Below are 26,380 nucleotides of genomic sequence, written 5' to 3'. Positions count from 1 at the left end.
AAACTCTCCTAGACTTTGTGTTGGGTTCTTCGGGAAAAAAAAAAAGTGCTTGTCTGGTCTAAACTGTTGAATCAATCGTTACCCTTCATTTGGTTCCCACTTTCAAAATCTGTAATACGAGAGAGAGCCATTACCAACCTACACTATACCTTTTCTTTATTATTTATGTTCCCAAATAAACTCAGCTCCCTCCTTTTTCTTCCCAAATCACTTTCATACTCTCACTCACCTCTCTACTCTCTCCCACCCCGCCCTTCCCTCTTCCAAACCAAGCAAGCCCACGCTCGCATCATCGTCCACGGCCTTGCCTCCGATGCCGTCCTCCTGGGTCACCTTCTTTCCTGTCTTGCTCTTGCCCCATCGTCCTCATTGGAGTATTCCCTCTCCGTTTATCGGGCACTCGATTACCCAAACGTTTTCGCCTCTAACAACATGATCCGGTGCTTCGCCAAGAGCGACTCGCCTCGTGGTTCGGTTGTGCTATACTCGTCTATGCGGCAAAGAAATGTAGCACTACCCAATTCCCATACTTTTACGTTTGTTTTGCAAGCTTGTAGCAAGGCTTTTGCCATACATGAAGGGACTCAAGTTCACAGCCATGTGGTGAAACTGGGTTTTGGTGTGGATGTTTTTATTACGAATGCGTTGATTCACTTGTATTCTGCTTGCTGTCGAATGGAATGTTCGAAACGGGTATTCCAGGAGAATATTCATCATCGAGATGTAGTCTCTTGGAATTCAATACTGGCCGGGTTGGTAAGAGATGGGCAGGTTGGTGTTGCAGAGACAATGTTTGGCAAAATGCCGGAGAGAGATGCTATCTCTTGGAGTACGATGATTATGGGTTATGTGCAGAACGGACAGTTGGAAGAAGGGTTGGAGTGCTTTAAAGATATGAGAGAGAGGGGGTTGATGCCGAATGAGGCCATATTGGTCACGGTGCTTTCGGCATCAGCCCAGATGGGTCTGCTAGAACATGGTAGATTAGTTCATTCCATCATAAATTCGTTGAATTTTCGGATGACAACTTCGCTTGGTACAGCGCTAGTTGACATGTATGCAAAATGCGGATGCATTGAACAGTCTAAACTCTTGTTCAACAGTATGCACCAGCGAGATATTTCATCATGGAATGTCATGATTTGTGGGCTGGCCTCACATGGACTTGGAAAGGAAGCTCTTGAACATTTTGAAAAGTTCGTGAATGAGGGCTTCCGTCCTGTGAATGTGACTTTCATTGGGGTCTTGAATGCCTGTAGTAGAGCAGGTTTGGTCAGTGAGGGCAGACATTATTTTAAGTTAATGACAGAAAATTATGACATTGAGCCGGAGATGGAGCACTATGGGTGCATGGTTGATCTCTTGGGCCGTGCTGGCTTTATCAATGAAGCTGTTGACTTGATTGAGAAGATGCCAGCTCCGCCAGATCCAGTATTGTGGGCAACATTGCTTGGTGCTTGTAAGACTCATGGATTAGTGGAACTGGGTGAAATGATTGGAAATAAGTTGATACACTTGGACCCAAACCATGATGGGCATTATGTACAATTAGCCAGTATATATGCCAAATCAAGGAAATGGGAAGACGTGGTTCGAGTTCGTAGACTGATGTTTAAGCAGAACACTAATAAAATTGCAGGTTGGAGCTTGATAGAAGCAGAGGGGAGAGTTCATCAATTTGTTGCAGGGGATAGAGAGCACGAGCGTTCTTCAGAGATTTACAAAATGCTTGAAACGATTGGGACACGAATATCAGAAGCTGGTTACACACCAAACATTTCATCCGTATTGCATGACATAGGAGAAGAAGAAAAAGAGAACGTAATTAAAGAGCATAGCGAGAGGCTGGCAATTGCTTATGGTATGTTAGTAACAGAGGTTGGGGATTGCATCCGAATTGTGAAGAATTTGAGGGTTTGTGAAGATTGTCATGAGGTGAGCAAGATGATCTCCCAGGTGTTTGAGAGAGAGATTGTTGTGAGAGATGGGAGCAGATTTCATCATTTTAAGGAGGGAAAATGTTCTTGCCATGATTTTTGGTAAACCATGCTTAACTATGTAGTGTTGGGAGATCTTTGTGATTTTTTAATGATTCTTCAGGGATCGAAAGAGAATTTTCTGATGACTTATTAGACATCTTTCAATTCTAATCGGGTAAGGAGAGTGAGAGATTTCCAAACATTTTCAACTGAACCGGAGCTCGTAAAGGGGTTTTGGAATGGCAGTTATGGCATTTCTACTTCCGTTGGTCTGAGCTTTGCTTTGCATTGCATGGCTTTGCTTGATTCCGACGACGGTGAGTCCTTCAATCTTTTAATACTTCTAAGCATTGTTGTCCTGCTTGACTACCGAGAACTAACTGCACGGAAAAGGGAAATTCAACACATGCCTACAATGTGCCAAAAAAAAAACAAACTACATAATTGATGCATCCTACATTATCCATGGTTGCAGAAATGGGGCAAACAGAATAATGGTTGGTACTTTTTTTTGAAGGCGAGATAGTTATATTCTATTAAACTAAGCAAAGAGAATTCTTGGTAGGAAAAATTCTAAATATAAGTTTCACATCCTACACATCCATTTAAAAATATATTATTTTATTTTTTTATCCACATAATAAAAATGATTTCAGACATGTTTATAAGTAAAATATGATAAAAAAATAAAATGACATGTTTTTAAGTGAGTGTGCAGAGTGTGAGATTTATGGGTAGCACTGCTCTTTTAGTAGACAAAGCTACCTTAGTTACAGATATATAACAGTAGATTTTTTTTCACTATGAAAATTCAAAAGACAAGAGAGTATACTAATAATGGGTATGCTTTCAGATAGACATTTTGAAGCCGTCTATTGGGCTATATTATGCACATATCGATTATGATCTCGATAAAATTTTTTAATATACTAACTCTCAAAAGATTGCAAAAATATTCTTGTCTCTAACTATAGGTTCAATGATATTGGTACTTGTTTGGGCGAAATAATATTAATTGTCCTTCCAAAATTCATATCATAATTGTTGCCACTTGTTTTCCAAAAATACCCTCCAGGGTGGGGGTCGTTTCGATCCCTAGTAGTTAGTAGTTACATTGTAAATGGGCTTTTAAAAAGCAGCCAGCCCGTTTTGCCATCGATTTGCTTATTGCCAATTTGCCAAGTAAATTAATTATTTTTTTAAAAAATAAAAAAAATAAAAAAACTGTAAGTATAGTCGTCACAAGTAATCGATGGATAAGGATTAGCACGTCTGTTTCAATAATCATATCGCATCAGAAGAATGAGACCATTCAAGTATTTTTCTAACTCAATTTAATAAGGTGGGTGGCATTTTGATTGAATTGGACCCTCCCAGTCCCACTCATTACCAACTAAAACTACACAAGCAAACAGATAATTTTTTTTATATATAATTTATTATTTTAATGTTGGGGGCGGCCGACCCTGGATAAAGCGTGCGTGTCCTTTTTATATTTTTTAAAAGAAAAAATTTATTCATTATAATTTTTATTATTATTTTATGATGTGATATTAAATAATATATTACATTATAAAATAATAAAAAAATAATAAAAATTGAGATAATAGACAGTTTTATTTTTTAAAATGGAAAGGATTACTAAATCGGAATTACGAGGGGTGGGTACTGTAGTCAGTTATTGACAACTCAATCAACCCCTGCCTTCCCTCCTGGATTTTATTCCCTCATATTTATTTATTTATTTATTTGTTTTTTGTTTTTACACTCAAAATTCAAAGTCTTCTGTGTTACGGCGTATGCGTGTGTATGGATGTGTTTGGAGAGATTCAAAATCTATTCGTTGATAATCTAAATAATAATATCTATCCATATCAACATCCTAAATTATTTATCACATAATAAATAAAATAAAAACAAACACACGAGAAGAGAAGATGATGAGATGAATAATATGAGAAAGCCGTGTAAAACTCGCTCCTCTCTTTCTAGTTCAGTTCAGTTCTGTTCTGTTCTGTAACAAACTAAAGTATTGTACGGTAACAGTCTAAATAACACATAAACACAAACACTCACTCTGTCCGTTTGACCGGCGAGTGAATCCAATGTTACATGCGAAACGGATGTTTATCTGTAGAATTGAATTACAACTTTTATTATTATCTTTCTTAATTCCTCAGAACTGAAATCTCGTACTCCAATTATAAACAACACACATTAAAATCTTATGTCTACTTAAACTCTCTCTCTCTCTCTCATGATGACATGATGTTGCTCTGCCGTTAATTGGTTGGTGGTTTTTGGATGCGTTTCGGAAACTTGGTTCAACTCTCTCTCTTTCAACTTCCCCTTTGATACGGTACCGTTTCTTTTTTACTTTACAGGAGAAAAAGCTTCCTTTGCATTCTCTGTTTACCATGACTTTTATTTTATTTTATTCTCTCATCCATTCCTTACTTTTCTTTCAGACTTCCTTTTGTAATCATCTCAAAACCTCTTTCCCTCTCTCTTATACTTTCTGCGCATACTTTGGGTTTCTCTGGAAAGCAAAACACCAAAAAGGAAATGAAGCCTTTCAATTCCGTAATCTCTCTCTCTCTCTCTCTCTCTCTCTCTCTCTCTCTGTACGAGTATATTTTTCGTGATTATGTATTCAAGTTCGTGGCTGTTTGTGCTTCTACCTTCAGCTGAGGAGGGGAGGTTTGAACTTAGTTTTTAAATTGTGGGCGTATCAAAAAATCGATGTGCTTTCTTGGAAATTTGATGAATCATGATTTTTTTTTTTTTAGTTTTGAGCTTCTATGCTTTCTACGTCCTGTTTAGTTACTGAGAAAAATGAGTACTATATAGAGGAGTGTGTTTGGAAATGAGTTTTTGGTTGAATTTGTTTTCAGCTCTACAATTTCTTGTTATTGTTTGGTTCGGGTACAGGAAGGGAATGACGTTGCATCTTTATCCCGTGTTCGGTGCCAGGAAAAACTTGATAAAAAGAGAAAAAAGGGAAAAGTTCTCATGTATAATTTCAGCAGTGTTAAAACCTCTATCTTTGCTTATTTCCTATTTTCAACCCCTCTCGCTGTCTTGCTTTTAGTTTGTTTTTTGCTTTTTTTTTTCCCCTTTAAATATGGTTGCTTTGAATTTCTTAAATCATCTGCTGAGTATAACTCTCTTAAATCATATGTTGAGTTTAACTCTCTTTCTCTATTTCCATTTTTTTCGGTTCCATTTATATATTCTTGTTCTTGTGGGTCTCAAAGATCGATTCTGATGTTAATATCTGCTGGAATTCGTCAACTTTGAACCCAAGCCAAATGTAGGATTGTTTATATTGTTTATGCCATATTCAATTTTTACAGAAATAAAAGATTTCCGACCAGAATACTCGGTCAGTAATTTTCTCTAATGTGTCTGGTAATTCTCCTTCAGAGAGTTTTCTCTAATATGTCTGATTGTAAATTTGATACATGTTAAAGGTGCGCATTTGAAATCTTGATTAACTATGTGATAAAAATCATAAACTAATGAGCTAACAAAAGATGGGATGCCGACACAGCGTCATGGGGACAAGACTGTTAGTATATACTTAAAGAGGCGGACGTGGGTGCTGCTCTAATTTCTGACACTCAAAGATCATATTCTAATGTATAAATAAAGCAAAATTGAGGAAGCATTGTGCATTTGTGTAATTCTCTTCGACCATGAAATTAGCCTGGTTCTACGAGTGAAAGTTTGGGAGAATGCTTATGATGCTTACAACCACTTTTATTAATTTTTCTCTTTTCTCCTGGATTTTCACTATGTGATCACTCAACATACTTTGATGAGATCATTATGCAGAGAGTGTGACTCTTCACTTTTAATGCTATAACACTTTTTATTTTTTATTTTTGGTTTTTACCAGGCTTCTGTACTGTCAGATCTAAAGAATAGGTCGTGCCTCTGCAGTTTCTTAATTACAGCATCTTTGATTTGTGGTGCTTACTTCGTTGGTAATGCCCTTCTTGCAAAGGAATACAAAGAAGTATGCATTTCTAACTGAATAGCTCCTTTTAAAATTTTACTTAGCCTTATAGATTTTTGTTTTGAGGGTTACTGAGGATCTCGTTCATTACAAAGGTATTCCTTTGGTTGTCCAAGTTGATCTTCACATGTTTCTAAAGGAAAGCATATGGAGTTGATATTAATTTTGGTCAGAAAACATCATGTTCTTTAATTTGGACACTTTTTTCAAATAATGTTTAAACCTTAATGAAAGAATGAACTCACATAGATTAGCCTATAAGCCAGAATTTGCAACCAGAAAGTTATCAGGAATTTTGACAAGAACCAGCATGGATGCAATCATTCTTTACGCTTTTTATGATGCCTTGCAATACTCATTCACCTAGAGAGAATTAATTTTTATGTTCTAAACTAGAATTAAAGTGGCTTCAGTAGATATGATCAATTAGCTGCTTAATTTCTTATTACAAATGAGACTAACTGTTGTTAATGTTTTCATGCCTCAAATATCTGTAGATCTCAAGTTAAAAGATCCTGTCAAGGATTACTCATAGAAAAAATGTCCCTTTGGTAGGATTAACACCGTTAACCTAGATACAATTTGTCTTTGAACAATTGTTAGATGAAGTAAATTTTCTTTCTGAAATTCCTACAATCCCTTTCCTCCTATTTTGATTCCTTAATCTTTCATGGCTTATACCTTTTTGTCATATATGGCTATTATTGATTGGCAAATATCGCCTAGGATGACACAAGTTGTTATTGATTAAATAATTGGAGGTGTTTTTTTTAAAGAAAAAATGAGTTCTTCTAATCCTGATTCAATGTTTTCATTTAAAGTGATTGCATAACAAAGAAATCATCATATTGTTTGCTGTCTATGTCTTGAAAAGTTGAAATGTTGTTGGATGTGTCTGATGCAATTACTGATGGATGAATCAAATATTGGGTAAAATGAAATCTGGGGTCTCTGACTTTGAATTTGCATGTATGAATTGAAAATATTTGCTTGACTGATTAAAGTTTACTGATTAACATACATCATAATACTTCTTGAAACCACTCGTGCAGAGATTAACTAGATGGGGAGTTATTCCTGCTATGCAGAATAAATCTAAGACGTGCAAGGTTTGTCTTGTCTTTACATACTTATATATATATATATATATATATTTATAAATCCCTTTCTATAATGGCACCAAGAAGTTTTCTGATTTATGTTTTCCCACTTATATTCTTTTCTACCCCAATACTTTAGAATCAGTGTGGGCCTTCAGGGAGTGATGCATTACCTGAAGGAATTGTTGTCAAAACATCTAACTTGGAGATGCGACCATTATGGGGTTCTACTCCAGAAAATGTAAGTGAAACCACTGCTCAGATTCTCACTGGTTGGTCAGCCATATTTATCTGATATATTTTTTTATATTTCTCAACAATTTGGTAGTTTTGAATTGCATGATAATTGGTGTTTGGTTTACAAATTGGTAATGCATTATCCCAGCTTTTCTTTTATATGTGGTTCTGGACTAATATTGCGTCACTGACGGAATTGATACTCTCTCTTGAGTTGCATCAAGTTCCTAGGATAATTGAGAATGTTTGAAACCTGCAGTGATAATTGAGATGTTGTATGCAATGTCTAATGACTTATGCACAGTCCTATTCGATAAAAAAAAAAACTTTTGGTTTCTGGTTTAGGTCTGTTGACCTGTTCTAACTATTGCGTCTGTTGAACCTTATTTCAGTGAATTAATCAGGATAAACTTAAGTTATGCTCATGAAACGTCGGCTTACTTAGGCCCATGATGAAAACATCACCAAGGGACATCATAATTTATTGTCATTTTTTTGTTGCATGTCAAGGGAAAGATAACCATTTGCTGGCATTAAATAATCAATGCTACGTAGATTTCTTATTATTATCTGGTGATGATAGCCAGATGATACCCGCAGAATCTCTGTACTGGGTATACAGCAAAAGTTGCTTGAATAATTTTGTCATTTTGGCAGCTCCAAACCTATTGACAAATAGATGCCCTGTGGATGCCTTTTCTTCTACAGGAATGGTGCCTAAAGTTTATAATGAGAATAAAACAGCCTGCACATTTTCTTGGTTAAGAGACATACATACACTTTGTTGCACTAACCCATTGATCTTCTTGCAATACTTATGTGCCAGAACAATGCAAAGCCTTCTGTTAACTTGTTAGCCATTGCAGTTGGAATCAAGCAAAAAGACTTGGTGAATGAAATTGTGAAAAAGGTGATGGTTGCTCCTGTCATTTTGTTGTCCTTCCAGAATCATCCCCTCATATCTGTGTGTGACATATGTTCATTCTGTCATTGCAGTTTCCCTCGAGTAATTTCATTGTGATGCTTTTTCATTATGATGGTGTTGTGGATGAATGGAAAGATTTAGAATGGACTGATCGTGCCATGCATGTGTCTGCAAAGAATCAGACAAAGTGGTAATGCTGATTCTTCTGAGATTATTTTTTGCCTATATATTGTAATGGGAGTTGGTCGTGTCCAAGTCTATATGCATAAAAGTTAATCTTCTGATACAACAATACCATGTGATGACATAGGTGGTTTGCCAAGCGTTTCCTGCATCCAGATATAGTTGCTGAATATGATTATCTATTTCTTTGGGATGAGGACCTTGGGGTTGAGAATTTTGACCCAAAACGGTGAGTATGGATTGTGGTTACTTTTATGGAATGATCTTCCAATTCTATTGTGATTGCCATCAAACTGCTCAAGCAGCCTTTGTTGCATTAATGCTTTGATTAAAATATTATTTCAATGTTTGAAGTGATAGGCAAATTGATATGATCCTTAGAAATCTTGTGCTCTCTTATAGTACGTCGGCTGTGCCTATTATTCTCATCAATAAATTATTCATTACTTTTTTGATAAGTTAAATTAAATTATTCATTACTTATCGGGAAAAAAAAAAGTGGAACCAATGACCATTACTACCGGTTATTGGAATAATGACCTTTATATCTCATTCTATTAGACCAATCCTTTTTTCTATCACATGCATTAACCTCACTTCTTCTATTTATTATTAGAGAATTTTAGTACTTATGCCATATTATGTGCTTCTGTGGAGATCAGAGATTACCATACTGTATCGAGAAACAAATCAAGTCCAGCAGATGATAATAGGAGACATAATTCCAACTTTATACCTTGGAGATATCAACAACTTAGAATAATTTTATTCTATCTTTTCCTCTTTTCATAGAGGTCAGATTTTAGACTTTAAATCTTGAATATACTGAATCTCTTGCAGATATTTATCTATTGTTCGAGAGGAGGGTCTTGAGATATCACAGCCAGCGCTTGATCCTGTAAAGTCAGAGTTACATCATCCAATTACTGTACGTAGACGCAAATCAAGGGTGCACAGGTCAGTGTAAAATATTTTACAGAACAAGTGGGGTGCTTCACTCACCCAAAAAAAAAGTAGGGTAATGCATGAATAGATCCATACTATAATTATTCTAACTGCAACCATGAATAAATCCATGCTATAATTATTCTAACTGCAACCACAAATTATTAAGGGCTCATACTCTTAATGGCTGCACCCATTAGTCTATTAGTTACCTTGCAAAAGGGGGAAAATTTGTGTGGCAAACCTTAGAGATCTTGTAGGCAAAAGTTACTCGACCAAATGTTTATGAATGGTCAATAGAACGTTCTTCTGTCAGACTAGAACCTTGAAACCGATGTTTGGAGAATGGATGGGATGTGACTACCATATCGAATGAGTTATGGGTCTCTTTGCTATAGCTCTGGTTCTTGAAAGTTGTTTTTTTTATAGGGGTTCTTGAAAGTTATAAATATATGAGAACTTAAATTTTCTCAAGAGCTAAGATTTGAAATAGTTGAGGTTATGCCTTCTGGCTGTATTCTTAGTGTAGAGATTAGGAGTATGTCCAGTTCTGCTCTAGCATGGCTTGGTTAAGGATTTCCAGTTTTTACTTTTTTGGGTTTTGTCATTTTTTAAGGCAACTTCAAAAGATGAATTTTTTTTTCAGTTCTGCTTTTGTGTGCTATTTTTCTCCAAAATCATTCATAATGAAATTCTATCCTCTTTGGTTTAGACCAACCTTCACAATTACAAGTTGGTAACTTTCAAAATGAACTTGCCATTTTGAAAGAGATCTCTATGCGTCATAAGTGCAAATGTATTTTCAGCTTAGCTTATGTCCCACATGGAGGACCAAGGAGCATGGAATTATTGAGGTTGCAGATCATTGGCAATGGCTTTGTGTTTTGTGGTGCTTCTATTTAATTTTATTTTAGCATTCTCATATGAAGATTTGCAGTTTTTTAATGGAATAATCTTTTTTTTTATCATTTGCCTAATGGTTTATTTTTTAGCACAGGGCTTATCTTACCAATCTGTGGTCATTCTCAAACCATTCAGATTGTCATTAGTTTCTTTAAGGGATAACTACACTTTGCACCCTCCTACTGCTAAGTGTTTTGCACTTTGCACCACAAATTATAAAAAATGACACATTGAACTACAATAAACGGACATTTTGCACACTCCATTCAGACTCGACCATCAAGATTATGTCACATCATCTACTTTTCATCCATCTTAATGGTCAGAATTAGACAAGGGTGCAAGATGTAATTTTTTGGCAGTTGGGGGCTGCAATATGTCGATTTTGGTAGTTTGGAATGTAAAGTGCAAAACTCCTGGTAGTATGAGGGTCCAAAGTGTACTTTTCCATTTCTTTAAAATCTCAAGTTGAAGGTGTGCAATATAGTTGAATTTGACCCATGTTCACTTAAATTTTTGTAACAGGAGGTATTATAAGTTTAGAGGCAGTGGAAGATGTGATGCCCAGAGCACTAATCCTCCTTGCGTAGGGTAAACTATACTGGCTCTATAGCCGTTTGGCTGTTCTTTATTACTTCTCATAAATTCTAGTATTGAGGAACTACTTCATTGTGTCAAATATAATCTGTTATGCAGTTGGGTGGAAATGATGGCACCTGTGTTCTCAAGGGCGGCTTGGCGATGTGCATGGTATATGATCCAGGTATAGTATACTCAAACCACTCACGGGGTATCTTCTGCTGCTTAACAACGTTGTATGGCATAATGGGAAGGATATTTGCAAATTGCATTGTATCTTCCTTTCTGGTATGTGTTCTTTAATGAAACCTTTTTTTTACCTCTTTCAGAATGACTTGATCCATGCATGGGGTCTCGATAAGGAGCTCGGCTATTGTGCCCAGGCAACTATTCTGCCTTAGAGCCTCTTTTTCAACACTCTTTGGAATATTTTTGATATTTGGACTCTTTCTTAGGGTGATCGAACGAAAAATGTTGGTGTTGTTGATTCCGAATACATAGTTCATTTGGGTCTTCCCACACTTGGTGGCTCGAATGGTTACAAGGCAAGTCATCATTTTAATTACACAGTGCTCCATTTTAGGACTGAGTTGATCTAAAGTTACTTATGCTGAAACAGTTGTCTTGCTAGCTTCTTGTTTGGGTCAAACATATTTGTTGCAGATCATGCATCTCAAACTGTATAAATTTACTCACAATCATGTATCCTTTCATATACTCGTGATGTTGTACTGATAGGGACATATGGTGTTAGTTCTTATAAAAAAGGACATATAATGGTATTAATGTTGAATGATTGAGTTTTCTCTCACTTTTAACTGTCTGCTCATTGATGCAGTTGGGCAATGATTCCGTGGCTGCTCCTCCAACGGAGAACTTGAGCTCAGAAGCACCGGTACATTTTTCTAAAGCTAAAGTTGCCTTATACTAGATTCTTCGTTGATGTATTAGTGACCGTTCTTGTTTGAGTTTTGTAGGTATCATCTGACTCCCACACCATTGATCCTAGATCTCTTGTATGTCCTATTAATATTCCTATGTTAATGAGATGTTAATGTCTGGTTAGCATATAAGATTCTCCATTCTTATCCAAAAACTTAGTAGAGGAAAAATGATTTTGGTGCAGGTGAGGTGGCAGTCTTATGTTGAAATGAAAATATTTAAGGAAAGGTGGAGTAATGCAACAAAGGAAGACCAATGTTGGGTTGATCCATATGGAAAACCAGTGAACCAAATCAGGAATTGATTTAGTAATCAAACATACGTTACCAACATCAACATCAACATCAACATGCATACAAATTCAATTCTGTGGTTCTTACTTCTTTCTGCAAAAGATGTGTATACGGACCATATATTGACAAGTATTTTGGGTTAACAAGGAAGGAAGGAGCCAGCTTTGAGTCAGTAAAAGCGTTTCATTCATCTGTTTGACATGGCCAGGCCAGCAGGAGTTCCCCATTTCTGCTGTCCAGTTTTGCTTGTATCATTCATTTATACACCCCTTGCAGAATGAGATAGGGAAGGAAGATCCATCTGGCATGGAATTTTTGCAATAATTGTTGATAGATCAAAATAACAATTGTAAATTATACATTTTTTTGTTTAAACAAAAATAAAAATAAAAAAATGTAAATTATTGGGGCAAAAATGGAGTCTTTTTATGTACGGAATGAACATCGATTCTCTCTATGCTTCTTCCCTACTGTAAAATGAAATACGGATGCCCCTTGCGCTTCTTCCCGCACCCGCGCGCTATTCATTCTACTACACTCTAAACCCAAACCAATCCAATGTTAACGGAGATGTGTGGATTTTGAGATGGGTTGAGATAATTTATGAATAATAGAATAAAAGTTGAATTTTTTATTATATTTGATATGAAAATTTGAGAAAGTTATTTTGAGATTTGAAAAAGTTGAATTGTTTATTATATTTTACGTGGAAATTTAATAAAATTGTAATGATAAAATGAGATGAATTGAAATGAGTTGAGGTGAATTTTGAATTCAAATCTTTCCTTAACATTCCAAGTTGGAGGAAGAGGATGGACACTTCTAGTACTAAAATAGGCTCTGTTTGGATTATCTACAAAATTGCACCCTCTTTTATTTATTTATATATATAGCTTTTTATATGAAAAATAGTATTTATATATATATATAAATAGCTTTTTATAGATTAAATATTTTTTAATATTAAATAATATCAAAACTCAACTCTCAAATAGATCATTTTTAAAAACAAAACAGGGTATAAATTTTGTAAATAATAGTAAGATAGTTTGTTAATAGTAACGAGATAGCTTGAGTTGAGTATTTTTTTATTTTTGATAAATGAGAGAAAAAGTTGAATAAAAAGTATTATAAAGTTAAAATATTGTAATGATATAGTTTTATAATATTATTTTTGTTTGAAATTTTAAAAATTTTGGATTTATTTATTTGAAAATTTAAAAATTTGAAAAAGTTGTAATGATTAGTTTGAAAATTTTGTATTAAAATTATATTTGAGAATAAGATAGGATGAGATGAAATGAAATAAGATGAGAATTTTTATCTCATTTAAGTTTCCAAACCTACCAAATTCAGACAAGTTTCATATAAATTTTTTTATAAAAAAATGAGTCTCACCAATAAATAATAATTTTTTTTATAATTTTCTTAGGTGGGTTTTTTTTTTTTTTACAAGAATTTGTACAAATTTGTCTATTTAGAACATGAATAAATCATTTCTAAAAAAGATAATTCCTTGATTCATGGTCCTGTTTGGTTGTTAGACTCAACTGAGGTTAACTTAGTTTAGTCTAATTTTAAGTTAAGTCTAATATCTAAACACTCAACTCTCAAATTATTAAATTAATTTTAATTCAAAATCTCTTTATACGTGTGATTTATAATTTTTTTCAATTCAACACTTATTTACATGCAAGATCTACAACTTTTATTAACTTTTCATAAATACGTTTAAATTTATCTTAATATTTAAATACATTTAAACTCATCTTAAGTAAATCTCATAGAACTCACTCTACTATCTAAATTCATTATTATTTATAAAGAACTCAACTCAATTAAATTCAACTCAACTCAAATGGAGTCTAAGGTTGTGTTTGGATGTTGAAGTGAGTTGAGTTGAGATAATAAAATATTGTTAGAATATTATTTTTTAATATTATTATTATTTTAAGATTTGAAAAGTTGAATTATTTATAATATTTTGTGTTAAAATTTAAAAAAATTATAATAATGAGTTGAAATGATTTAATCAACCAAACAAAGCTAAATAACCATACAAACCACGTCATTTTCCCCTAACCTAGAAAATCCTCGTTTCACAGGAAAATCCTTGTTAATAGCTTTGCCCAACCACTAGGGTTTAAGCTATCGAAGTCATTCCATCTCTCTTTCTCGGCACAGACAAACAGACACACCGAGAGATCATGTCACTCTTTCGCCTCCTCCTCATCCGCTCTCTCCGCCGCCCCTCCACCACCTTTTCTCCCACCTCACAGACCCTAACCTCACTTCTCTTCCTCCACCACCAAAACCCTAACAACAACAGCCTATATCAAACTGCATTGACACGCGGCTTCGCCTTCTCATCGGCCGAGGAAGCCGCGGCCGAGAGGCGCCGCCGTAAGCGCCGGCTTCGTATCGAGCCCCCGCTGCACGCACTCCGTCGCGACCCCAGCCAACCCCCCCCGCAGCGAGACCCTAACGCTCCACGGCTTCCAGACTCCACGTCGGCGCTGGTGGGCCCCAGGCTGAACCTCCACAACCGGGTGCAGTCCCTGATAAGGGCAGGAGACCTCGACGCCGCCTCCGCCGTGGCCCGCCACTCTGTCTTCTCCAACACTCGCCCCACCGTCTTCACCTGCAACGCTATCATAGCCGCTATGTACCGGGCCAAGAGGTATGTCTCTATGTCTGCGTATGTGCTGATCGTAAAGTTTTGAACTTAATGACAATATTTTTTTTAGAATAGTTTGATTACATTTTAGTACAATGATCCTATGTTTTGTGTTTTCCACTTCGATGTTGGCCAGTACAGCATATGGCCTCACAATTTTAATTTTTTCACCCTTTTTAATCTTGAACAGAATACCCGTATTTTCCTTTTTTATTTTTATTTTAGCAGATAATTATTAGGTATTCTTAGATAACGAAAACATGGAACTTCATCCTAGTCATTAAAAATTATTAGTTAGTTGAGACATGCTATGCTGTGATAGGTCGGAATAGAACCTCATCCAGACTCTGGAGTATCTAATAATTTTCAGTTTTAACATGACAGCAGGTTTTTGTTTTACTGAATTTGGATTTGATACACTGGTTAGTTATTCGTTCTTATGGTGATTTGATTAATACAGGTACAATGATGCTGTTGCTCTCTTCCATTTCTTCTTCAACCAATCCAATATTGTTCCAAATGTTGTATCTTACAATAATTTGATTAATACCCACTGCGATGAGGGCAGGGTAGATGTGGGATTGGAAGTTTATCGGCATATTATTGCTAATGCTCCATTTAGTCCATCGCCGGTCACCTACCGGCACTTAACAAAAGGATTGATTGATGCAGGGCGGATTAATGAGGCGGTTGATCTTTTGAGGGAAATGTTGAATAAGGGGCACGGTGCAGATTCCTTGGTTTATAACAATTTGATTAAGGGGTTTCTGGAGTTGGGGAATCTAGACAAGGCAAATGAGCTTTTTGATGAGCTTAAGGAGCGATGTATGGTTTATGATGGGGTTGTGACTGCAACATTTATGGATTGGTTTTTCAATCAGGGGAAAGAGAAGGAGGCGATGGAGTCGTATAAGTCCTTGCTTGATCGCCAGTTTAAGATGGTGCCTGCAACTTGTAATGTCCTATTGGAGGTGTTGCTTAAGCATGGGAAGAAAATGGAGGCTTGGGGATTTTTCGATTCGATGCTGGATAATCACACACCACCAAATTTCCAAGCGGTGAATTCTGACACCTTTAATATAATGGTTAATGAATGTTTTAAGCTTGGAAAGTTTGAGGAGGTAATTCCCACATTTAAGAAGGTGGGTACAAAACCCAATTCAAAGCCTTTCCAAATGGACGTTGCAGGGTATAATAATATAATTGCCCGGTTTTGTGAGAATGGGATGTTATCGGAGGCGGAGACGATGTTTGTAGAATTGTCCTCAAAGTCATTGTCCCCAGATGTCACAACTCATAGGACTTTGATTGATGCATTTTTGAAGGCAGACAGGATTGATGATGCTTTGAGGGTGTTTAACAGAATGGTGGATGTTGGTTTGAGGGTAGTTGCTAATTTTGGTAACAGGGTGTTTGATGAATTGATCAAGAATGGGAAGGTAGTGGATTGCGCCCAGATTTTATCAAAAATGGGAGAAAAAGATCCTAAACCAGACCCTACTTGCTATGAGGTTGTGATTAAGGGACTTTGCAATGAAGGTAATTTGGATAAGAGCTGGGATTTACTGAGCGAGATGATGAGGTATGGTGTTGGACTTACTCCTGCGTTGCAGGAATCAGTAACTGAGGCATTTGGGAAAGTTGGGCGTGGCGAAGAGATTGAGAGATTGTTAGGTATCAATAGGTGGGGATATGCACATGTACCATCAAGACCACCTCCTCGAACGGCAGGACCTGCACACCCGCCATTGGGGCCCCCTCAAATGGCAAGACTGCCACACCGACCATCTGAATACCCTCAAATGGACAGCGTTCAGAACTCACCTTCTGGACCCTCGGAAACGGCATGGAAGCAGCACTCTCCATCAGGAACCACTGAAGTGGCATGGCAGCAGCACTCTCCCTCTAGTTCTTCTCATATGGCAGGACTGCAGGACCCACCATCAGGAGCCCCCCCAATGACTGAACCACATCAGCCACCATCCTGACCAACTCAAATGAAAGGGATGCAGCAATCTCTAGCAGGGCGGCCTCAAATGAATGGGCCCGGGCCCCATCGTTTGCCATCAGCAATATCTCAAACAGCAGAACAGGTATTAGTCTGATTATTAGATATTAGGTCAATGATATACTGGTTCTCTTTTGTTCTCATTTTGAATTGGACATTCTCATTTTGAATTGGAAAAGGAGGATAGCTACATCATTGTTATACATTTAGTGTCTCTTTGTACCACAAGTTTGCTGGTCAGTTTCACTTCAGTATAATAATGTGAGTTTTTGGTATTGTTATACATTAAGGCCTGTTGTGAGTATTCAGTCCCTATGTTATGCCGAACTGGCAAGCTAATTATTTGTACTTTGAACCATGAGATATTTATTAGAGATGGCTCTATTCTCAAATAGTGTCAATGTTTTTGTCTCCTGTTAAAATATGTGCTGAATTTGGAGGCCATATGTGAGATACATTTTAGAGCAAGAATCAGCATGAAGAGTGGGCAGATCTCATTGATTGCACCTTATTTAGGTTGCATTATGATATTGATTTTGGTATATTATGCAGCTTGTGTTTTCGCTGTTTGAAGCAATTGAGTTGGTTTTTGTGCTTTATATGCTGCCTTTTGTATTGCATAAGTATGGGGTTTGTATTAAATTTTTATGCTCTATGTAGTCCAAGCATTTGATTGTAATATCGAAGTGCTTTTTCTGCCCACCATCAATTCATATATTACCATTTGATCTTGCAGTTTGGTTTTCCATTATGAAGATTTTTAGTTTTTGTGTTTAGCATCTATTTGTTTGTAACTCACTAAAAAAAATAGGAAAATGATAGGATTACTACCCTCTTACTACTCATTTACTACTCTTTTTATATTTAATTTTTTTTATAATTTTTTATTTTACTTAATAGTTAAGGAAGTGATAATTAGTAAATTTATATATTTTTTTAATTTTTTCTTAATGATTAAGGATGTTAAAAAAATGCTTAAAATAAAATAATAAAAAAATAAAAACACTACAAGTAGTAGATGGGTAGTAGATAGGTTGTAAGCCTATCACTACCCAAAAAAATATCTATTTGGTCTTGAGTATGCCTGTGTGCACGTGCCCACCACAAAGGTGTGAAGAAGAATAGAAAATTAGGGGTTAAGAAATTGCTGCGCTACATTTTGAGTATTACATTTTGAGTATGGTTCTTTAATTATATGATGAGAAATAAATAGTTGTGCCAACTTATCAAAAAGAAAAGAAAAATAAATAAATAGTTTTAACTTATACCAATGGATAAGTGTATGTATGTGTATAGTGTGTAATTGGTTTCACATATCTTTAGACATCTGAAATAATAATCTTTTTAGATTTGAGTTTCTCAAACAAACTGGCTTGAAGTGTTGCTTCATCTGCACGGCAGTTCGTGGCAGTTAATATCGGAGCCTATGATCATTGGTTTATTTAGAAGAATCCAGATTTAATTTGGAATATTTAGGAGTTTATTCAGAATTGAATTATGTTAGACTATTTCATTGGAGTCTTTTAGGTTTTTGCCTGGATCAAAGCTCGTTGGTTTATGTATACAGTAGGTTGGAGTCAGCGTTTGGTGTGCAGATACCTAGACACAAGTCTTACGAGAGGGTTTACTACCGACTGTTATGTCCTAAAAACTGTAATCTTTGAGCCTTGGCTATTTTTTTAAAAAATAAAAAGTTTGTACTCTGTTACGTTTACCTTCACATGTAATACAGTAGGTACACAAAGATCAAGGAAATAGTTGTTTTGTGGTTATGTGAAAAAAAAATTAATTTTTTAATTGTCAACTTTATTCTTTTTCAAAACGATTGATTGACACTTGCGCATTTTAAGATTGTATGTAGCATTAATTAAAAATAAATGGACAAGGTATTTTCCTTCCATTGAGTCTTCATTATTGCAATAAATCTGAATTTAAGCTTATGTGTACAATGTGTACACCTGTTTTATTTTGATCGACGCTGTAGATGTGTGCGTATAGGTACATGCATGTCTGTTTTGTTTTAATCTTGTGGTTTTAACGTTTTACGTTAAAGAAATGGTATTGCTGTCACGGTAATATTGCTAGACCTCTACAATTCTCTCAATGGAAAAGCGTCCAAATTCTCTTACAAAAAAACTTAATGTGCATTTTTGTGCCGAAACAAAAGATCATTGAACCTGCGCTACTGCACTTGTCAGTTGGCAAACCACAACTGGACGCTCTCGTTTAGAAAATTTGAAAAAAAAAATGTATATATATATATATATCCGAAAAAAGAATAGCATCTCTGCAGACTCAGAACTTTCAAAATTCCAGTACAGTTGAGGAAAGGTTGAGCAAAGGCTGCAGTGCACTCGGAGCAAACTTCCGAGCAAAGAGGTAACAAACAGAGGTGGTGTCAGAATTATATTGGCAGTGGGTGCCGTTGTTACGTATAGATCGTATGAAATCATCTGTGATGTTAGATTTTCCGTAGAGTGCGGGGTGTGGACCGCCCATGGACCAGTCAACCCAAGTCACGGTCCGATTAGAATTATGTGAAGCGTAGAACATGTGGAGGAAAGTAGGAATGTAATGCTCATCTGGGTAGCAAGCAGGCCTACAATATTTGCTGAAGAGGGTGTAGTAGTTGGTGTCGGCGACTATGGAAATAGCGAGTGCACGCTGAAGCTCAAACCACTGAGACCCTTTACGCCAATGACGGAGCTGTATGTAGGGGAGCATATTGCGATTGTAGCGACCTCGTCCATATCGAGAGGGATCATCGTATGACTCAACAAAGCTATGGGAAGAAGCAGTCAGATATTTGTATACAACTGGGAAGTTATAGACCGGGATGCAGCTCTCTGAAAGCAGTACAAATCTTTCATTTGAAAAGTCTAGCAATCCATTGCCCAGAAGCCGCCTCTCCGCGTCCGATAGTGTCGCTGTTCCCCACTCAACCTTCTGAAATATATATATATATATAACAACAGTCACAAAATGCTTTGATCATCATTTCTTTGGAAACTACGTGCTGCATGCTGTTTGTAATTAATTATATGCTAATTGCTTCTCGTTCTCGCCCAAATTTCGAAAATAAATTTACATAAATGATATATATATATATCTTGAATATATATAAATATAGTCACTTGATTGATACCGATGAAATTAAGAGAGAACAACTTGTATTTTTATATCTCAAATTAGAAAGAAAGAAATTTCAATAAATCAAAGATATTAATTGATTTACGTACACAATAAACTAGCTAAATATGGTAGAGAATAAGTCATAATATCATACATGATATATTAGAATATTATCATAAAACACACTCGATGCATGATTATTTGGAATTTGATCAAATCCAATTTCAGCATTAATCTTCTCTATCAAAGCATCATTAATATCAATAATAATGTTATTTTTCGACATTTCAATTTCATCTCCCTCGACTATATGTGCGTGTCAATTCCATTACGCATAATATATGATAACATCCCAAACCCACAATGTAATTGGAAAAGAATAAAAAGAATCAACCTGAAAAACGCGTAATATAGTCGATAACAAAATCATTAACCGACCAGAGATAAGGTTTTGATACGGACATGGGACCTAAAAAGCTACAAATATTGTCTATAGTTCCTATCGATATTCGAACGTATGGAACAAGCCTCGTACCTGACTAGGGATTTGGCGTCCATAGAAAGGCGAATGGGTGGAGACGTTGAGGTTGTAACCGGGAGGCGCATGAACGTAAACGGAGTACAACTCCCTAGCATGTCCCCAAAAGAACCTCTCCCACAGCGGCAACATTGGCAACGGCCCCCTTGTTAGGAACATGAACGCCACCTTTGGAACTCTTCCCTGATTCGGGTATTCTTTCTTCTTTGGCACCATCGACGCCCTCCAAAACAGCTCCTCATCGGACATTCCGTGCGTCACATTGATCGGTCGCAGAAACGCCTCCATGCTCAGGCAATCCACCGGCTTGACGACTGTGCGCCTACTGGTGCAATTGCCGGGGGCGGAGACGTGGTTCACGAAGGAGTACACCTCCGGGTGATAGTTGAACGCCATCTTGCGGTTGATGTGCCACGTGGCCGCTAATCCGATAACCACTCCGGCGACGAAAACCAATAGGAAAGATAGGATTTGGACCAGTTTTAACAGACCCGTGTGCTTGTCAGTTTCTTCTTTGTGATCCCCAGACCTTCTACTACTACTCCTGGCCATTGTAGGCTGACTTAATTCGGGTTCTCTCTCCCTAGATCTGTTGGAAAGGAAAGCTACATGAATTCAGCTATTTTCTTTAAGAGGGTGAGGGAGAGATTTGAAATTCTTAAGAAAAGCTAATTTGAATTACAGAGGTCGTTAATAATCATTTTGATCAGCTATAAGTTTTTTTTTTAAGAGTAAGATAATCTTGAAAAATAGGATCGGAAAAAAGAATATACGGGAAATTCAAGAGGAAAATAAAGAAATTAAAATCAGAGAGAGTGGGGACGAATCGGTTTGATGAAATGAAATAATAAAGAAGAACGAATCGGAAAGGTTTGGGTAGGGATTTCAGCCGCGTTCAACACAACGAGAGCAGTGGGATTTGGATGGACGAGAAAGGGGGCGACGAGGAGAACAGAAAAAGGGAACGTTTCGGAGAGGGAGTGGGATCAGACCTGACCGTGTTGTGTTCCGGATATCAGAGAGAGAGAGAGAGAGAGTGGTGCACTCGGTGATGTTGACAGGAAAGAATGTGGGAGATTTGGAGAGAGAGAGAGAGAGAGAGAGAGAAGGCGGGTGGGGATGGCCAACGAGGTGGAATGAATAATAACTTTTCGATAAACATTTATTATTTTTAATTTTTAAACAAAACATAATTTGTTTCTACTCCTTTTGATAGATAAATAATTCATGTGTTAAATTATTGATTTTGAGTACTCTCATCCCAAATCATATCGTTCTTATAAATAATAGGATAGTGGCATACCTTTGTATAATTTCACTTGCATATTTGTTTCGTCGTATTAAAATAGAGTAATGTTATTAATCATTTATTTTGTTATTATTTTACAATGTAATATTAAATAATTTGAGATTATTTATTATATTTTACTTATAAACCTATTATTTAATACTATATAATGTTGAAAGAATGATGTTAAAAATAATAGATAGATAGATTTTTCTATTAAAATATTAGTAAGCTACCATCTCTTCTCTATTTTTCAATCTCATTTTGATAAAAAAAAAAAAGGAAAAAGGAAAAATAATGATGTTCCTATTTTTTTTTTTAAGCAATGTTCCTATTGGTTTTAAATATAATAATCCAGTCCCGTTGAGTAAGGGTGTAAATTTAAATTGAAAAATCGGCCCGGACTGTACTGGTTGGTCCAGTTTTGAATCGGTCCCCGTATTATGAAAACGGCCGGACCCGATTTGATTTCAGTTTCATAGTATCTGGGATCGAACCGGACAGGTTGAAAAAAAAAATATAATTTAATTTTATATATTATACAAAATTTTTTATATATATAAGTTTAATATATAATATATATAATTATATATCATATATGAAATAATTTCATATTATAATTTATGACATAAAATGTTAATCTTAAATATGAACATTTGTAATTTGTTTGATATTAGTATAGTATGATACTATGATATTACTTATTAGCATAATATTATAATTTCATAATATTATAATTTATAGTAGTAACACTATAACACTATAATACTATGATATATTAATATATAATATATACGATAAAAGTTATAGCATGATATATGTATAATAGTATAGTTAACTTAATATTTTAGTATTAATATCACTCTTATATTTTAAAAAAATAAGAAAACCAAGCCGTATTGGACAGGAAATCGATAAAATTAGAGGTATCGGTTTAAGAGATTAACCTGTGCATAATCGATTTTGAAAAATACAAAAGCAGTACATACCGGTTTGATCCTAAATTTTGTCTAAAATCAGACTGGTTACACTCCTACTGTTGAGTAATGAAAAAAAGAATTACAAGCTAGATTCTTATTTCAATCCTATTAATGCCACATTATTCATTAATCTTTAAATTTATTATCTTTAAAAAATTAAAGTTGATCTAGTGATTAATGGACAATATTATATCTATATAGTTTGATGCAAGTGGGATATGTATATAGTATACAACATACATTTCATAATATTTCTCAAAGATAAATGCTTTAGGTATAAAGAAATCTCATAAAAATAAATTTATAAACTGATGTGATTTGATATGATACATTAGATTATAAGTTACTTTTATTATAAAATATATATAACATATAAGATGAAGTCATGCCAGTTTATAGGTTTACTTTTATAAAATATTTTTATGACTGTAACACTTCGTTTTGGCAAATAAAGAGCATATACATGCAATACACATCATGTAATGCAAGGCCCAAGTTCTCTCTGTTTTTTATTTTATTATTATTTTTTTTTTCAGGATAAAAAAGGGTAAGAAGAGGTAATCGAATGTAACTTTTTTATTTGGGTTTGATCATAGTAGCACCATATTCCCCAAGAACCGAACGGTAGGGGCTTAAACGGTAGGCAGCCACATGCACTCTCTCAAGTCGGACTTGAGCCATAGTTTAGACAACAATTTCATAAGGAAGTTCAATGAGATTTTAGGTGGCTAATACTAATAATATATGGTGAATATATATTTAAATTCGAATTTAAGAATAGTACATATCAAACTTCTTGAGAGTAACCCAATGACGCCTTACTTGCATGACTAATGAAAGTTTTTATAGATTACATTTTTATCCTACTCTTACTTGTGATCTTATTGCATTGATATGTCATTACCAAGAGTTTTTGAGGTATAATTAATTTAGCACACACAAGTAGTGCTATATATTATACTCCTATCATGCTTTTATTTAAGTAGATATGACCATTTCCATTATCCTTGGAACATCTTTTTCTACAAAAAAAAAAATTAAAAAGTTATAATTAGATAAATCATGAGAATAAGATGAATATGTAATGTGTAGCATTTTCCTATTTATTATATAAAGCAATATGTGAATTAACTTAAGTTTGGATAGTGAGTTGATATGAGATGAGTTGAAATAAAAGTTGAAAATTGAATAAAATATTGTTAGAATATTATTTTTTAATATTATTATTGTTTTAAAATTTGAAAAAATTGAATTGTTTATTATATTTTGTATGAAAAATTGTGAAAATTATAGTGATGAGATGAGATGAGATGAGTTGAGATTAGGCTGTGTTTAGATGTTGAGCTGAGTTCTTTATGAATAGTAGTGAGTTGAGTTAGTTGAGTGAGTTTTGTAGGATTCACTTAAGATGAGTTTAAGTGTATTTGGATGTTAAGATGAATTTAGATATATTTATGGAAAGTTGTAAAATAAATGAGTCCTACCATTAAATTTTACTAATCATTTGACATGGTCTGAGCAACTGCCGGCGCCAAAACTTGTAAAAATAATAATAAAAATAATAAAAATTTCTGACAAGCTGCACTTGCAACCAGACCAGCCAAGTAGAAAAAAGTGATAAACAATTGAGTTGGGTCCATGAGAGATGGAAAAGTTGTACTCAATGGAAAGAAAAGTAAACTGACAGAGATGAAAAAGTAAAACCGGAAATTAATGTTTATCAGTTGTGGCCCTAACAGATGAGTTCAGTTTTGGACTCTATTCAACCTGTGTAAAAACATGTGTTTGGATGTTAAACTCAATCTAAAAATGAAGTGCACAGGATAGAGTTGTGCATCCAAACGCAGCACAGTGCCGTTTGGATAATGAATTGAGATGAAATAAGATGGTTTCAAATGAGTTGAATAAAATATTATTATAATACTATTTTTTAATATTATTATTATATTGATATTTGAAAATGTTAAATTGTTTATTGTATTTTGTGTGAAAATTTGTAAAAATTATAATGATGAAGTGAGATGAGATGAAATGGATTAGGCGCCGTTTGGATAATGAGTTGAGATGAAATAGTTTTAGATGAGTTAAAAATAATATTATTTTTTAATAATATTATTGTTTTGAAATTTGAAAAAGTTGAATTATTTATTATATTTTGTGTAAAAAATTAAAAAAATAGTAATAATAAAATAAGATGAGATGAGATGAGTTGAAAAGTCAATCCAAACCGAGCCCAATTAGCTGTTGGAGTTGTTTAAAGTTTAAACAAATTGAAAACCATGTGACTAAATTTTATTATTATTATTGTAAAGGTTTATTAACAGGGATTGTTTTTGTTTTTGCTCGAGTAGGAACTAGTAAACAAAATGGAGCAGGATACTACATGCTGTAATATTCAAAAAATTGATCAATGCATGCATGAATGAATCCGGCCGTGCAGTAACAATGAGTTTTGTTTAAAACCACCTCCAAGATGAGTTTCCTCTCCACCTCAATTGTGAGTCAACCCCCCTCTAAGTAGTAACTTTCCCAGTTCCCACTCCTATCCTCAAACTACCCAGCGTGGTAAATATCGTACCACCTAACCCCACCTCCCGGATTTAAGCAACATTTGCAAAAGTCCAACAAGGTCTCTAACAAAGTTCTCAGAATCTCTCTAAGTCAAAAGCAAAAAGCAATAGAAGGTACATCAAGATCTCCGAAAACAACTTTCTTGCAAAGTCAACAGCATGTCTGCGAATCAGGAGGAGATTGAACAACTTATAAGTCAGACAAAAGCTCTTTCATGGAATGATCTCCAATTGGAATCGGAGACTGGTACAACACACTTTCTCTCCAACTTGACACTAATTGGTAAGCTTATTTCATCTAAGCTCCTCAATAAAAACACTTTCCATGTTACTATCAAAGCTGTGTGGAGTTTTGTGTTAGGTCTCATGATCGACGATGTGGACACGAATATTTTCCTCTACACTTTCTCACCACAACAAGACAATGAATGTATTTTAGAGAATAGGCCATGGAATTTTAGAGGTTATCACATGGTTTTAAAAAATTGGCCACCAGGTTTAAGTATCTAGGAAGTAAACCTTAATACTTCGGCATTTTGGGTTCAAATTCATGGTCTTCCTCTTGAAATGCTCACTAATCAGAATGCAGAAAGAATTAGAATAGTACTTGGTAACTTGCTTGAAGTGGATCGTGCTTCCATTTTTGGAGTGGCGCTGAGAATATATTTACGTATAAGAGTTGAAATAGACATTACAAAGCCATTGCCAGATGGATTTGATTTAGATCGACCGAGGAAAATGTCGAAGAAAATATTGATCAAATATGAACGTTTGTCAGAATTCTGGTATGCATGTGAGTTACTAGGGCATACAGCACAAGCATGTCCCTCGTATGCAGTGGTTCCAGAGCAATCAAACATGGCCCTTGGATGAGGGCTGAAAATTCAAACTACAGGCGTACTCCAAGACAGTTGTTGGAGATGCACCCTCCAGTTGTAGGGCTCTTACCAATGGCACAACCAAATGTTGAAGTTGGGGAAGTTGAGCATAACTCAAGGCCAATTCGTGCTGATCTTCAGGAAACAAAAGCTCCAATACAAAATTACAAAGCCATGCAACCCATAGCAGTCCTACCTCCTA

The 26,380-nt window shown here is 35.2% G+C and overlaps 4 protein-coding genes across 4 annotated transcripts; 3 read left to right on the top strand and 1 right to left on the bottom strand.

Moving 5' to 3' along the window:
* The first annotated feature begins 95 nt into the window (after positions 1-95).
* On the top strand, positions 96-2,181 carry LOC108988848 (pentatricopeptide repeat-containing protein At5g66520-like). The gene has a single exon (XM_018962231.2). The coding sequence runs from the start codon at positions 166-168 to the stop codon at positions 2,041-2,043; it is 1,878 nt and encodes a 625-aa protein (XP_018817776.1). The 5' UTR covers positions 96-165; the 3' UTR covers positions 2,044-2,181.
* Positions 2,182-4,254: 2,073 nt separating this feature from the next.
* On the top strand, positions 4,255-12,538 carry LOC108988951. Its single transcript, XM_018962375.2, has 16 exons — positions 4,255-4,338; positions 4,448-4,562; positions 5,881-6,000; positions 7,053-7,109; positions 7,240-7,341; positions 8,164-8,247; positions 8,334-8,452; positions 8,573-8,674; positions 9,286-9,402; positions 10,819-10,884; positions 10,990-11,056; positions 11,202-11,255; positions 11,328-11,417; positions 11,711-11,767; positions 11,850-11,888; positions 11,999-12,538. The coding sequence occupies exons 2-16, from the start codon at positions 4,545-4,547 to the stop codon at positions 12,116-12,118; spliced, it is 1,212 nt and encodes a 403-aa protein (XP_018817920.1). The 5' UTR covers positions 4,255-4,338; positions 4,448-4,544; the 3' UTR covers positions 12,119-12,538.
* Positions 12,539-14,198: 1,660 nt separating this feature from the next.
* LOC108988936 (pentatricopeptide repeat-containing protein At1g10270) lies at positions 14,199-17,186 on the top strand. The gene is made up of 2 exons (XM_018962353.2): positions 14,199-14,787; positions 15,245-17,186. The coding sequence occupies exons 1-2, from the start codon at positions 14,315-14,317 to the stop codon at positions 16,770-16,772; spliced, it is 2,001 nt and encodes a 666-aa protein (XP_018817898.1). The 5' UTR covers positions 14,199-14,314; the 3' UTR covers positions 16,773-17,186.
* Positions 17,187-18,990: 1,804 nt separating this feature from the next.
* Positions 18,991-21,515, bottom strand: LOC108988854 (glycosyltransferase BC10). Its single transcript, XM_018962238.2, has 2 exons — positions 20,460-21,515; positions 18,991-19,738 (listed from the first exon to the last, which is right to left on the bottom strand). Exons 1-2 carry the CDS (start codon positions 21,012-21,014, stop codon positions 19,097-19,099), a joined length of 1,197 nt encoding a protein of 398 aa, XP_018817783.1. The 5' UTR covers positions 21,015-21,515; the 3' UTR covers positions 18,991-19,096.
* Positions 21,516-26,380: the final 4,865 nt, after the last annotated feature.

This window comes from Juglans regia, chromosome 13 (assembly GCF_001411555.2).
Source record: "Juglans regia cultivar Chandler chromosome 13, Walnut 2.0, whole genome shotgun sequence".
In the NCBI taxonomy this organism is placed as follows: Eukaryota; Viridiplantae; Streptophyta; class Magnoliopsida; order Fagales; family Juglandaceae; genus Juglans; species Juglans regia.
The sequence above is the reverse complement of the archived record's forward strand: the minus strand, read 5'-3'. Positions and strand labels throughout refer to the sequence as shown.